Source organism: Cricetulus griseus, assembly GCF_003668045.3.
Source record: "Cricetulus griseus strain 17A/GY chromosome 1 unlocalized genomic scaffold, alternate assembly CriGri-PICRH-1.0 chr1_0, whole genome shotgun sequence".
Taxonomy (NCBI): Eukaryota; Metazoa; Chordata; class Mammalia; order Rodentia; family Cricetidae; genus Cricetulus; species Cricetulus griseus.
The window spans coordinates 258,050,589-258,066,084 of NW_023276806.1; the positions used below are offsets into that span (position 1 = coordinate 258,050,589).

General features: G+C 50.9%; 1 protein-coding gene across 2 annotated transcripts in view; it reads left to right on the forward strand.

Annotated features, from left to right (window-relative positions):
- Tbc1d22b (TBC1 domain family member 22B) overlaps positions 1-14,952 on the forward strand; it is a 47,330-nt gene extending 32,378 nt beyond the window's left edge. Inside the window, exons 9-13 of one of the 2 annotated variants that reach the window (XM_027394423.2) lie at positions 5,563-5,669; positions 6,663-6,738; positions 9,226-9,353; positions 9,585-9,680; positions 12,951-14,952. In XM_027394423.2, coding sequence (XP_027250224.1) covers positions 5,563-5,669; positions 6,663-6,738; positions 9,226-9,353; positions 9,585-9,680; positions 12,951-13,079 — 536 coding nt within the window. In that variant the 3' untranslated portion in view covers positions 13,080-14,952. Of the gene's footprint in view, positions 1-5,562; positions 5,670-6,662; positions 6,739-9,225; positions 9,354-9,584; positions 9,681-11,404; positions 11,714-12,950 lie in introns of those variants that run through there. The other variant, XM_027394424.2, reaches the window with a different exon arrangement.
- The last annotated feature ends 544 nt before the right edge of the window (positions 14,953-15,496 follow it).

Below are 15,496 nucleotides of genomic sequence, written 5' to 3' on the forward strand. Positions count from 1 at the left end.
TGCTAAGCCATCCCACAGGCTCCTTAAGTTAAGCCTTATCATGCTCGACCTCCTCATCTCCTGAGTGACTCCTTCCTGAGAAGCCATCCTCCTGGAAACCCTCCCTAAGACCCCAGGCATCCCAGCCCATCATGTTCTCCTGGAACTTAAGTACCCCATGGCTGAGTTATTTCCTCCAGTAGCAAGTGATATGGCACTATTTCCCTCTCCCTCCCTCACCAGACTCTCGTGCTTGGAGGTCAGAGACTATCTGAAGATGTCCCTCCGTGCTTTTCGCGCACACACAAGAACGAGACCCAGATCCCATGGCTTTGCCACAAGATGCTCCAAAGCTGCTGGAGCTGTGCTAGGTGTGGCCACCAAGGGGCAGGGTATCACACTTCTGAGCTGCACCCAGTGAGTGTCAGGCCGTCTCCAAAGTCGTGGAGGTGTACATTTAGGGACTGGGATGGAGACCATAAGCAAAGCAAAGCATCCTGCCTTCCACTCTTAGATGTTTGTTCAAAAGAGAATAAAACCTTATCTACAAGACAGAACGAGAACATTCACAGCAATTTTATTCTCAGACTAAAGCTAAAACAACTCACTAGCCATTCTCAGCTGTTCATGCTGTGGGGTAGTGCTCAGCCACAGACGGAGCATGCTGCTGATGTATGCAGCGGGATTGCGTTTATACAGAGCCCAGAGTGAACAAACCAGCTGCAGTGCTGGAGGTCAGGACCTGGCACACTTTGATGGGGTCCCCCGGGGAGTGGGTAAGAAGGAAGCTTTCCTACATCACAACAGAACTATCTATCTCTGTGTGTACAGTTTGCTGCTGCGTGGATATTACACCTTCACAAAGCCTTCCCTCCTGGGGTCTGAGCTGGTGGGTGGTCTTCAGTCTTCTCTGAGGCCCCTTTCCTTTGCCATAGCTGCTCGCCAGGCTTCACTGCAGACAGAGTGGCTCTTCCCCTCTTCTCCATCTGCTCTTTCCTGGAAGCTGCCAGGATTTGCAGTTTGCCCTCTTGCTTTTTTCTTAAATGCTAATAAAATTGTCCTGTCACTGAGGGGGTGAGTGCTCCCTTGGGAGTTCACTGCTGGGTTCCCTGTCATTGAGGGGATGAGTGCTCCCCAGGGAGTCTACTTCTGGGTTTCTTGTCACTGGGGGGGTGAGTGCTTTCTGGGCAGTCCACTGCTGGGTTTCCTGTCCCTAGGGGATTGAGTGTTCCCTGGAGAGTCCACTGCTGGGTTCCCTGTCACTGAGGGGATGAGTGCTCCCTGGAGAGTCCACTGCTGGGTTCCCTGTCACTGAGGGGGTGAGTGCTTTCTAGATAGTACATTGCTGGGTTCCCTGTCACTGAGGGGGGTGAGTGCTCCCTTGGGAGTCCACTGCTGGGTTCCCTGCCACTAAGGGTGTGAGTGCTCCCTGGATAAGCCATTGCTGAGTTTCCTATCACTGAGTGGGTGAGTGCCCCAGTGGTGGGTGTGGCTTGTTAAGTCAAAGTATATCAGACTAGCTTTCTCTCCAAGCAGTGAGTCTCTGGCAATCATTAGAGAGCCTTAGAAGGTTGTGTGTATGCTGGCCTTTCCTCTGCCCCCTTACCCTGAATTTCCATGTTGTTCGGGGTCATGTGATCAAGGGTCCTCCATCCAGTGCCCATAGGCTGACCTAATATCAGCTACTGATCGTTGCTAAATAGAGGCACCAGAACCTCAGGGCAGCAGAGAAAACCTGGAGGGGTACTGGCAATCTTCTAATGATTTGTTTTTATTTATAATTACGTGTGTAGGGCTGGAGGGATAGCTCAGCTGTTAAAGGCTAGGCTCACAACCAAAACCTAATTATGTGTATGTTTCTCTCTGTGTCTATGTGCACATGAGGGCGGGTGCCTGTGGATCCTAGGGGGTCGATTCCCTACATCTGGAGTTGCAGGCAGTTGTGAGGTATCTGATGTGGCTACTGGGAACCAAACTCATGTCCTCTGCAAGAACAGCATGCATCCTTAGCCACTGAGTCATCTCTCCAGTGCCCCAGAATTGGGTTTTATTTGTGTGTGTGTGTGTGTGTGTGTGTGTGTACCATGTGCACATGGGTCCCCATGAAGGTCAGAACATGGTATTGGATCTCCTGGAGCTGGGATTGCAGGCAGTTGTGAGCCATTCCATGTAGGTGTCGGGAACCAAACTCAGGCCTTCTGCAAGAGCAACAGGTGCTCTTAACTGAGCCATCTCTCTAGCCACATCCTGGGTTTTTAAATTAATTTTAACCAGGGTAGATTTATACCCATCTGCCAGCTATCCCACACTGTAGCCAGACCTTTGTGTCATTCTGAGTTAAGTGTCAGTGCCCTGATTGACAGGCCCGTGTGATGGTGCCTCTGTGGTCAGCAGCTTCTCTGTACCTCCAAAATGACAGAGTCACCTCCCTGTGGTCTCTTCTCCAGGAGAGCCTGAGGCTGGCTGGTCTCTCTGCCTGCCTGTCAGAGAGCCTGTCTCCTCTGCAGGCTCTGGCTTTTGGCTACAGCCCTATGGTCCCTCCACCTTTTCTGTTGTATCTGAGGATCTTGTTCTCATGGTCTTATCTGCTGTCATCCTGGTGTGAGAATGTCAGGCGACTAACACCGTGTTTACATGGCCCTCCAAACACTGGGAAGGTGTTTATGTACCTGATGGTATTTATGCACACTCTTGATTACTCGAGGATTGAGGCAGGAGGATTACTTGATTCCAGAGGGTCGAGGCCAACCTGGACAACATAATGAGACTCCATCTCAAAATAAAATAGTTTGTGTATTTAGTTCTTTAAATATATGGTCATTTACTGTTTCTTAGTTTGTGTGTAGTGTATGTAGGTGTGAGTGTGCAAGTGTGGGTTTACACCTGTATAGAGCCAAGAGGTTGGCACTGGTTGACTTCAGTTGCTTCTGGGTCTTTTTGTGTGTGGAGGTGGGGGTTGTTTTTGAGATGGGGTCTCTCACTGGACCCAACACCCAGTGAGCTTCACAAGTTCCCTCTCCATCTGCCAGTGCTGGGATTGGGGGTGCTCACTGCTGAGTGCTCACTGTTGAGGGTCTGACTTTAGGCGGCTGCTGAGGTCCAGGCCCTCATGCTTACAGTGCAGGCGTTTTATCCTCTGCGCTGTCTCCCCAGCCCTAGTGTACTTCTGTGATCAGAAAATACTGTGCTAGGGATTTTTTTTTTTATGAGATAGGGTCTCACTATTATCACTGCTGTCCTGGAACTCAATGTATAGCTCAGGCTGGCCTCTGCCTCCCAAGTGCTGGGATTAAAGGCATGCACCACCACGCTCAGTTTATGTAAGGGATTATGAGTCTAGTTTCTTCGGAAGGAAGATAGGAAAGGAGGGAGGGAGGGAGGGAGGGAGGGAGGGAGGGAGGGAGGAAGGAAGGAAGGAAGGAAGGAAGGAAGGAAGGAAGGAAGGAAGGAAGGAAGGGACTGACAGACTGGGAACCAGTGAGGCTCTCTGCCGTTGTTGGTGGCTTTGAGTTGACTGAGTCCCACCTGATCACAGAAGTGGGATTGCCCTGGGACATGCCTGGAGCAGTGAGCCACCAGCTTTGAGGAGTGGCTCATGTTACTGATTGCTCTGGGGCCAAGGCTCTAAGAGTTCTGAGGGAAATCACTGACAGGAGCCCTGCTCCAGTGCATTCTGCCAGCTAATCAATAGCATGTTCTCATCAAGCCCAGAGAGGGCAATTTTGTTTTCATAAAGAGCTTTTTGGTTTCCCCCTTTTGGATGCATTGCCTCTTAAATAGCCATAAAAAAAAAATCCCTAAACTCACTCTCTGCAGTCAGTCCTGGCTGCCACACTCTCATGACAACCAAAGGCACAGCCCTCGCCTGGGGCAGAGGGACTGGCACCTCTCCTGTTGAGCTCCAGTTACGTGTGGAGTTTCCTCAAGTGGGCTGATGATCCTTCTGAACAGATTGTTTATGCTGAATGAAGCCCTTCGGAGCCCTCCCCTCTCTGCTGCTTTTCTACAGCTCCACCCTCCCAGCAGGCAGAGAAAGAGCTATGAGCACCCTACCCCAGGAAGTGCAGTGAGCTATCTCACTCCCCACCCCCAGGAAGTGCAGTGAACCTACTGTGTGTGAGGCGTGGAGGCTTTTACTTTAACTACATTAACTCTGCCATCCTATTATCTGACAAAGTTTTTCATTGTCTGTCTTGTCTGTCCCAAAGTAGCTCTTGATGTTCATAAAAGCTACAACAAAACAGTTCTTGGGCGGGTGAGATGGCTCATCAGATAAAGGTGCCTGCTTCCAAGTCTGAGGACCTGAGTTCAATTCCCGGATCTACATGTTAGGAGAGAGCTGGCCTTCACACACACATGCTGTGGCATGATACAAACAGATGGGACTCGAGGGACTATTAAATGTTGAGAAGCCTGTGGTTAAAGGTCTCTCATTATTCCCAGGAATGCAGGGATGGGATTCTGAAGGCACTTTGTTGGTCATGTCTCCCTGGCATGGCGACTGCATACAGGGAACACTTTGTTTTCAAACAGTGCTGATGGGTCTGAGGAGAAAAGCCACCCTTTGTGCCAAGCTGAGGGCCTAGGCATGTCTCCATGGCTTCGGTCGGATATGCAGCTGCCTGACTTGTGAGGCAGAGGAAGCCCACCTTACCACACTCCTGTCTATGGCAGGAAGGACATGTTAAAGAAGCCCCCCTCTCCCACACACCCCAGGGGATACCTTTGGCCTTCTCCTTTGGGTTTCTTAGTCTCCTCTGCTTGAGCCTTGGACCAGACAGCTTTTCATCCCTGCTACTAACTGGAGTTTCCATGAGATGTTGGTAGACATTTCGGCTAGAGAGATGACTCAGTGCTTAAGAGAGCTTCCTGCTCTTCCAAAGGACCTGAGTTCAGTTCCAGTATCCACAACTGCCTTGCTTGTAACTAAACCTGGGGATCTGACGCCCCCTTCTGACCTCTGCAGGTCCCTGCACATACAGGACACTTCTAAGTTGCTCTCCTCTCTACAAGAGCTTAATGGACACTTTCTTGTAACTCCTGGTGTCTTTTTGTATGTTATGGGTATATGTCTGGTCTTGCTGAGTCTCTAAGATAGTGATAAAGAAATACAGTGTTTCTCAATGGCATTTGTCTACAAAACTCCGTGTGTGTGTGTGTGTGTGTGTGTGTGTGTGTGTGTGTGTGTGTCCTGTATCAGTAACAAATACTAGCATGATAGAATTAAGTCCTAGAGGCATTTATACATGCACCCAGTCTCAGGGAGTCCATCCCTATGTTGAACAGGGCTCTGATCCGGTTGTCCTATGAGTATGGTAGACAGCTCACTGACCGTCTGTAATCAAAGAATTTTCCAGATCATTCCTTGGGTTGAGCTGGGTATGGCTTATTGAGCAAGAGTCCTGAGTGGTCATTTTCTTAAAAATCTGAATGATAAATGCCAAGGGAGAGCAAGGTATGCTGTGTTGAAGTGAGAAATGGCCTGGTCAGTGTTACGATGAGATCCCTGGGAACTATGAGGCACACGGTAAACTCTTCGTCTCTAGATAAGGCTCTGAATTTTCTTCACCTTTTGTTTTACAGAAGAGGATGTGGAGAACTTTGATGTGACCAACTTGTCTCAGGACATGCTGCGAAGCATCGAGGCCGACAGCTTTTGGTGCATGAGCAAGCTGCTGGACGGGATCCAGGTGAGCTGCCCTGGCTAGGCTCAGGGCTCCCAGAGGCCAGCAGGGCCTCTTCCGTTAGCTTCACAGCTCGACAATGGTGTAGTGTCCCCCAGAGTCTGAGACGACCACCGTGCTACACCGGCTGTCATCAGAGAGGGCCCTTGCTCTCTGCTGTGTACCCAGACTCTGGGGGCCAACCACATTGCAGGGCTCCACCAGCCTTTTACCATGTGCTAAGGTTCATGAACTGCTTTGTTTTCCAGACCCTGTCACTAGCTGTTAGTGCTGGTGAACTTTTTTTTTTTTTTTTGGTTTTCAAGACAGGGTTTCTCAGTGACTTTAGAGCTTATCCTGGCACTGACTCTGGAGACCAGGCTGGCCTTGAACTCACAGAGATCCACCTGCCTCTGCCTCCAGAGTGCTGGGATTAAAGGCGTGCGCCACCACTGCCTGGCTGCGCTGGTGAACTTTTAAAACAGGTGTTTGTTTTCTTTTTAATCATATGTCTGTGTGTGGGGGTGTGCACAGGAGTGCAGGTGTTTTGGAGACTAGAGGTATTGGGTCACTGGGATCTGGAGTCTCAGGTGGCTCAGAGGACCCACAGTGGGTCTTCTGGAAGACAGTATGCACTCTTGACCACTGAGCCATCGGTCCAGCCCTTGGCCTACTTTTAAATGTGCTTCAGGGACTGGGACATGGCTCAGTTAAGTGAAGCTGAGCCTGATTCCCAGCACTGGGAGGTGCCTGGCCTAATCTGTGAGCTCCCATCTCAGTGAGACCCTATCTCAGAATGCCAGAGGAGGAATGAAACCCAAGAGTGCCCTGGCCTGTGTAACACACACGTGTGCGTGCACGCGCGCACACACACACACACACACACACACACACACACACACACACACACACACACACTCAGCAGTGACCACAGCACAGCAGCCTGTGTCTGCATGAGCTCTTGATGCGGTAGGCATCTGGTCCGGACACTGCTCATCGCAGGCTCTGCGTCCTCTGCAGGATAATTACACCTTCGCACAGCCGGGGATCCAGAAGAAGGTCAAGGCACTGGAAGAGCTTGTGAGCCGGATCGATGGTAGGTTAAGAGGACTGACTTTTCTAGCCGCAGCCTAGTGTGACCCTCCCCGGCTCCCTTTGGGACCTGCCCCTGAAGTGACTGCTGCCTCTGCAGCACTGTCTCGGGCTCGGCAGGATGGCTGAGCTCTGCTGTTGTCCCAAGGTCTTTCCAAGTTCTCAGTTTCCCCTGTATCTCTGCCCTAGTCACCCCCTCTGCTTTCTAGTCCACAGCCCTGGTACTGGCCATTACTTTCTACACCTTCCTCCTGGAAGGACTTACATTCTCTTACTTGTTCCTCCTTCAGACCATCGTCATGTGACTGGTTTTTCTAGAGCAGTGTTCTAGTGTTGCCCTTTTTCTGTTTTGGAGCCACCAATGGCTTCCCATTGTCTTTAGCATCCAGGTTTTGGGTTGACCTTTCCTGTCATGCAGTGACGGTGACAGCATCCTAGGCTTGATACAGGCTCCCCAAATCTGGCTGACACCTCAGTGGGACCTCCCATCCTCCACTGGGAACTTCAGTATGACTCCCGCCCCACCCCAGGCAGATGTCTGGGAGGAGCAAGTGCTTAAAGGAGTGGCCAGACAGACAGACAGGGATTGGGGGGGTGGATACGGAGATGGGGGTGGGGGTATGGATCTTTTCTATGTTGTCAACCTAGCAGGGGGACCTGTGACCTGACCTGAGACCCCTTAGACCAGTGAGCTTATAGTGGCTTTTGCTGCTGCTGCTGCTGCTGCTGCTTTTCTTTTCTTTTCCTTTTTTTTTTGGCTTTTCGAGGCAGTGTTTCTCTATGTAGCCCTGGCTATCCTGGAACTCACTCTGTAGACCAGGCTGGCCTTGAACTCACAGAGATTCGCCTGCCTCTGCGTCCCTGAGTGCTGGGATTAAAGGTGTGAGCCACCACTGCCCGACTATAGTGGCTTCTTAAGGACTGCCAGTCGCTGCAAACTTCTTTCCTGCCAGACCTTCCGCCCCACCCAGCAGAGCCCTCCCCTCCTTCACTGTATGGCTCTGCATCTCTCTCACTCCTTTCCCGGGCTCTCTTGTCATGGGAACATTCTTGGTTTGTCTGTCTTCCCATGACCTAGGGGCTTGTGCTCACCTTCATGTGTCTCTCACAGTAGTGTTCCTTTGAGTCTCACTGCTCTGCCCCAGCTGCTAGCCTCCACGGCGAGGCCCATCCCTCCATGGTGAGACTCATCCTCCATGGTGAGACTCATCCTCCATGGTGAGACTCATCCCTCCATGGTGAGACCCATCCCTCCATGGTGAGACCCATCCTCCATGGTGAGGCCCATTGCTTCCCTGAGCATTGTATGGGGTGCGTGCTGTCCTCTTTTGGGGACATAATGGCTTCCAGGGCTTGTCATCCATTAGATTCTGGAGGGCAGAATCAGTGGTTTCTGCTGCCGTGTATCTTTTTTCCCTGGCTCAGGTAAATAAAGCCGTGGGACTTGAAAATAGTGGGGTTTTAAAAATGTGTCCACTGGGCCAGTAAGATAGTTCGTTTGGTTAAACTTTCTGCTAAGCCTGACAACCTGATTCTCATTGTAAGAGAGAACTGTCCTCTGACCCCACAAGACCACACACACACACACACACACACACACTAAATGAATGTGCACCATATCCTTGTTTCTTAGGTATGTTCTCATTATAGAAGCTTTAAGACTACAACAGCAGCAAAACCCCACCAGCTGCGGATGCCTTTACTCATTGAGTCATCCTGATGGTCCCTCATCATTGAGTCATCCTGATGGTCCCTCATTATCCCATTTTATAAATGAGAACACAGGGTCAAGTGGTGGTGGCACACACCTTTAATCCCAGCACTTGGGAGGCAGAGGCAGGAGGATCTCTGTGAGTTCCAGGCCAGCCTGGTCTCCAGAGCGAGTGCCAGGATAGGCTCCAAAGCTACACAGAGAAACCCTATCTGGAAAAAAAAAAAAAAAAAAAAGTCTTCTGGTGAGTCTCCACCTTTGCTGGCCATCTATTGGGGAAGCCAAAAGGAGATGGCCAAGATGGCCTCCAGGGTTCCTTTCCATTCTGGCCCTGCCCTAAGGAGTAATTAGGTCCAGCAGTCTAGTTCACCTGATGTCTCTTGCTTTGTGGCCAGAGCAGCCCCAGGAAGGCAGAGGGCACTTAGGAATGGCCTGGTGAGATGGTGGTCATACTGTGTGCTGATGTGAGCCGTACTGAGATGATGGGGCTGGGTGGTCATACTGTGTGCTGATGTGAGCCATACTGAGATGATGGGGCTGGGTGGTCATACTGTGTGCTGATGTGAGCCGTACTGAGATGATGGGGCTGGGTGGTCATACTGTGTGCTGATGTGAGCCGTACTGAGATGATGGGGCTGGGTGGTCATACTGTGTGCTGATGTGAGCCGTACTAAGATGATAGGCCCGAAGGACAATCTGCCCAGGGAGGGGCTGGTAAGAAACAGAACCTGCTCCTGTCCCTGAGGCTTGCTGGTGGCTCCTGACTCGTGTCCCTTTCAGAGCAGGTACACAGTCACTTCAGGAGGTACGAGGTGGAGTACCTGCAGTTTGCCTTTCGGTGGATGAACAACCTCCTGATGCGGGAGCTCCCTCTGCGCTGCACCATCCGTCTGTGGGACACGTACCAGGTAGGGAGACCCTTCGTGTCCCAACTGTCCCTGCCAAGTTCATGGAGGTCTACCTTCAGTTCTGTGTCTGCTGTGGCCTCAGCTCTTTTCATCTCTGTCCCTTAACATTTGCTCTTGTCACATAGTGGGCGCTGGGCTGGGTTCTCCACCCTGCAGATGGTGGCTGGGAAGTGAGAGGCCCAAGGGGGGGTGGAGCTCAGAGCCCTGCCTGACTCCTCTCTTCTTTCCCAGTCTGAGCCAGAAGGGTTCTCACACTTCCATCTCTACGTGTGTGCGGCCTTCTTGATCAAGTGGAGGAAGGAGATTTTGGATGAGGAAGACTTTCAGGTGTGTGGCCGGGGAGTGAGGCCTTGGTGTGCTGAGGACACAAGGCCCTGCTGCAGGCTTGTCTGGGAGTGGGAGGGAGGGGCACTCAGAGGACGATGCCCTCCAATGGGCAGATGTCACCGGGGCCTGAGGTCTTCCCAGTGGGAAGGATCTTTGTCCTAAAAGGCTGCAGAGTGGCTGCTGTAGGCCTGAGATCCCTCATTCAGTCATTGACAAGTGTTGACTACAGACTTGCCCTGAGAGTCACCCTGGAAACCCACGGCACACATGCTGAGGGAAGACAGGCCGAGGACAGGCAGGAGTGTGGGAGGCGATAAGGATGCATTGCTTCAGGTTCCAGCAGGGGTCCTTGGTGGTAGGGAAGAGGAGGCTGCCGGGATAAGCTCGCCAAGAAGGGGGCATCTAAGCAAAGGCATGAGGAGGGTAGGGAGCAAGCCATGTGGGCACTAGGGTGGAGGATATGGCCAACTTAGAGGCTGTAAATCAGCCATGCCTGGCTGTTTAAGGGGTGGTGTGGAGTGAGGCCTGAAGCAGGGTGGCCAATGGTGACATCAGGTCAGAGATGACAGGAAGGGCTTGGAAGCTGCGGCCAGCACCCCGGCGTTCTTAGAGTGAAGATGGAAGGGTCGTGGGAGTGGGTATGATTTTAAAGACTGCTCTGGCTTCTGTGTGACTCCTGGATGTGGGGACACAGCAGTCAGTGTGGATACTTCAGTAATTCTCCAAGGGCATGTGGTCATGGGTGGTGATGGGGAGGTGTAAGTGGCCGTGTTTGGGGTCTTTGATGGGCCGGGTTTGATTGACAGAGGGAGGTGGGTTAGAATGGCTCCAGTGTGTCGTGGGCAGATTTGTAGGGAGAGCAGGTGTTGGTGTTGAGAGTGTTGAATTGAAATGTCAGGCTGGGTGTGGTGATACACATCTGTAATCCCAGCATTCGGGGAAGTATCAGGGGGTCAAGTATATCTTTGGCTACGTACCAAGTTTGAGGTCAGCCTGGGCCACAGGAGGCCCTGTTGCAAAAGAAAAAAAAGAAAGAAAAAAAATAGCTTTAGACATACGAATGGAGATAACTAGTCAAATACATGTACAAATGTTAGTGTTAAAGTGTGTCCCAGTGTAAGGGGGCTGGAGAGATGGCTCTACAGTTTCGATGTCATAATTGCCAGGCAAAAGAGCCGGTGGGGCCTGGCTTGCCAGACCTGAGCCCTAGGAGTACAGGGTGTCTGCGTTGGCAGTAGGAGATCTAGAAAGGCCTCTGGGTGCCTGTGCAGGCCCTAGAGAAGCAGATAAGCAAAGGGGACTCTTAGTGGGAGGGGCTATGCAAGAGCCTGTGAGGGCCAAAATGTCCACTTCCCACCCGGGGTAGGGGCCCCCTACTTGTGACCAGCACCTCTCTCCCTTGGCTGTGTTTATTCAGTTTCTCCATCTTTATCTGAAGAGTGTTTTCCACTTTTTGCAACGTTGTGCTAAGCTGCGGCGGGGTGGTGTTGGGAGCAGGGAGAGAAGGGAAAGCTGTAGTTCCCAGCGCTGCCAACAGGTGGCAGAGTGGATCCTTACAACTAATCTTTCTGCAAGGGAAGAGGAAACAACACTTGACCAGGGATAGAATTTATTCAGAAGTTTCTAGAAAGCGTCTACTAAAGCTAGAGTTAGAAGTCAGTTCCCATCCCGGAAATGGCTCCCTTCTCCCGAGCACCAGTCATGTTGGTTGGTTTTGTTTGCAGGTTACACAAAATCATGGACTCTTATGGAAAGAGTAAGAGGGGGCGTGGAAGAGGGCCAGTGAGATGGCTCAGTGGGTGAAGGTGCTTGCTGCCAAGACTGACTGAGTTCACACTCTGGAATCTACACAGGAGAAGGGAAGAACCTACTCCGGAGGTTGTCCCCTGACCTCCACACTCTACACAAAGCTGACATACGCACAGTATAAACAAATCTAAAGGAAGTTTTTGAGACAGGGTCTCTTTATGTAGCCTTGGCTGTCCTGGAACTCACAGAGCTCTGCCTGCAGAGATTAAAGGCATGCACCACCACACTTGGTTTAATTTCTGATTTTTAAAATTTATTATTTCATGTGTGTGAATGTTTGCCTGCATGTATGTCAGTGTACCACACATGTGCGCCTGGTGCCTGTTGGAGGCCAGAGGAGGGCGTTGGATCCCTGGAGCTGGATTACATTTTTTTTTTTAAGATTTAATTATGTATACTGCTTCCATGTATATCTGTACACCAGAAGAGGGCACCAGATCTCATTACAGATGGTTGTGAGCCACCATGTGGTTGCTGGGAATTGAACTCAGGACCTCTGGAAGAGCAGTCAGTGCTCTTAACCTCTGAGCCATCTCTCTAGTCCCGGATTACATGGTTTTAAGCCACCACATGGGTTTTAGGACTCGAACCCAGCTCTTCTGGGAGGACAGCAAAAAGGAAACTTATTTAAGATAAAAGAAAATCTGGGGCTGGAGAGATGGCTCACTGGTTAAGAGCACTGACTGCTCTTCCAGAGGATCCAGGTTCAATTCTCAGCACCCACATGGCAGCTTACAACTGTGTGTAACTCAAGTTCAGGGGATCTGACACCCTCACATGCAGGCAAAACACCAATAAACAAAATTTTAAAAATTAGAAAAATATAATAAAATCTGGTACCAGGCGATATGGTACATTCCCTTAATCCCAGCACTGGGGATACAGAGGCAGACAGATTTCTGTGAGTTTGAGGCCAGCCTGGCCTACAGAGTGAGTTCCAGGACAGCCAGGGCTACGCAGAGAAACCCTGTCTCGAGAAACTAAAAGTAAAATAATCTGGAAAAAAAAATAAAAAAACCACCCAAAGTACAATTAAGGAATAGATAGATACATGGAAAAGGACTAAAGAAATACCCCTCAGAGTAGGTGTGTGAAGTTGGTAGCAGTGGGTTTTGTTGGTTGGTTGGTTGGTTGTTCAAGACAGGGTTTCTCTGTATTTATTGCCTCTGTTGTCCTTGAACGGGAATCGAGTGTTTATTACATCTTTATTGTGGTCATTCTTTGCTCATAGTGTGTTAGTGTGAGTGTGTTAATGTGTGTGTTAGTGCTAGTGTGTTAGTGCGAGTGTGTTAGTGTGAGTGTGTTAGTATGTCAGAGACTCTGGGGGGCGGGGAGGTGAACGGGCAGGGCTGTAGGATGTTTAGGAGGCAGGAGGCTGGACCTTGGGGGTTATGTGGCCCAGGAGGGGCCCCATCCCAGGTCCTGTCACAGAGGGTCCTCTGGTCCTTCCTTGCCTTGCAGGGCCTCCTCATGCTGCTGCAGAACCTGCCTACAATCCACTGGGGCAATGAGGAGATCGGGCTGCTGCTGGCCGAGGCATACAGACTCAAGTACATGTTTGCAGACGCCCCCAACCACTACCGCCGATAGGTGCTGTCTCCCCCGGGGACCAGACTGCCCCCATCTCTGATGGCTTTCATCACTGTGGCCACTGTGCAAGCCGTGGACCCCGGCCAGGAACCACTCCTGCTGTACAAAGCTCACTCCCACCGCCACCGCCCAGGTCTTAACTTCACAGCATCCACCACGTTGTGTCTCTGGATGTGTGTCTGGGACCACTGTCAGTATTGTGTGCCGTGTGGATGGGCCCGACTCTGGGAGAGGCAGAGAAGGAGGTGACACCGGACAAAAGAAGGGGAGGCTCCGGTCCGCCCCCATGTCATCCCTACATGCACCTGCTGGTTCTGCCCAGGACCCATCTGGTGTTGGTTTTCTTTTTACTTTCTTTTCTTCTTCTTTTAAACAGGAAAACCCACAAATTTTCATGCCCAAGGCATAGGATGTTAGGTTCTCATGTGTTGCTTTTGTGACTCATTTGATCTGGTCACAGGTCAGAGACACTTTATGTTTTCGGAAGACCCTGGCCCCACCCTTCTCCCCTCTTGCCCTCCTCCTCCTGCCCCAGCTGAGCCAGCCACACAGTGAGTGAGCCCTTCCTTCTCAGGTGGAGGAGACACCATGTTTATAACCCTGAGGAGAGGCCTACACTCAAGGGCTAGGAACTGCATTTTACCTTTCCTCATCTATGAGTCTTACATTTGGTGTGCATGTGTTTGTGTGTGTGTTTGAGTGCGTGTGCGTGTGTATACAGGCCTATCAGCATTTTGTCACATGTCTACATTTGTGTCTAGAATAACCCATCAGAACCAGTTGGGAAGGACCCTAGGGACCAAGCAGCTGATGGTCCCTTGAGAGGGACCAGGGCAGGGGAGGGAGAAAGAGGGTGGTTTGTTTTATTGATTTTTTTTTTCCCTTCTTTTTAACCACCTCTTCAAACTCTTTTTCCAGGGTGAACCACTCCAAGATATTATGTATAAATTGTGTTATTATGTATATGGTAAAGGTGTACAAATTTATGTCCTCTTTGTAGCAGATATGATTTTATATTTATAGTGTGCATTGACATGTGAAAGCAATCTAGGTCATTAGCACAGACGAACTTGCTGGGCGGGTGGCTTAAGGGGAGGAGCCTGGGGCCTGGGAGCCATCTGGAGGGTGTGGCCCTCAGATTGGCTGTCTGTCTGTCACTGTCTCTGCCTGCCTGCTTCCCGCCTTTTCCCTTCCTTTGCGCCCCTCCTTTGGCCTCTGTGAACACCTGCCTGTCCTTCCCCTCCCCCAGCAACCTCCCCAGGAAGGTGGAGGCAGAAGCCCGCCCTCAGGTTTTGTGGCTGCGGCCTGTCTTCACTTGTGTAAGTCAGCACTGTGGTCAGGACAGAAGCTGGCTGACACATCAGTGCCAAGAGAAGGGATCCTTGTGTGTCCCCGACATGGGGGCCTCCTCCCAGAGAGTGTCATTAGGTGTCCCTGTCACCACCACACTCCCCACAGCTCATGAGCTGTCTGACTCATGCTGTCTGCTCATGAGTCTTAGCTTTTGGTAGTGGAGAAAGGGAGGATGGAGGCCAGTAGCCACCCATCCACTTGGGAAGCCAGGCGGTGTTCCTAGGGTTGACGCCCCAAGTTCACTTGCCTGTGACGCTCCACTGCAGGCCACACCTCACCCCTGTGAGTTAGGTCCCTCATCCAAACTGATTCTCAGGCATTCTTCCCCGTGCCCACTCACCCTCAGTGTGCCTAAGTAGTCTCCTCCACAGATGGGAGGACTCATGGCCCTCCCCCAAACAGATTAAAGAAAGACACTTGTGTCCCCAAGTGGTGGTTTTATTTTTTTAGTTTTATGTTTGTATGGGAAACTGTGGATAAAGTGAATGGATTGTAAATAAATGGTGTATTTCCTCCTCCATTGAAAGCGTTTGTCTCATGAGTTCATGTAATCTGCAATGAAGTGTCTTTTTTTCCTGGGTTTTTCTTGCTGGTACTTGTATGTACACACACACACACACGCGCACACACACACCATGTACCCTCACACATAAGCACACACATACATACTCACATAGGCATGCACACTCATACACGCATACATGTACACTCACACACACTCACACACACAATCTAAAGAAATAGGGTCAGCCTCGTATACGATAAGCAGCATTCCCAGGGGATAGCATCGAAGGCTGAGCCCCTGTTCTGGGCAAGAGAATGCAAACTGAAAAACCTGTTTCCTCAGCTGGTGTCTGACAGAGCCCGTGATCTCCCGTGGCCACGTGCAAGCACTGTGACAAAGCCGTTATGTGGCTCATTGCTCATGTCCAAAGGAGCACATGTCGTAAGGAGGTAAGAGAATGAACAAGGACCTCCTGCTGGAGGAGATGCTCGGGAAAGCTAGGGTGAGTCTGCAGCCTGTCCACCAGAACTTAGACCTGGCTAGTAATGGGTGGGAGAGG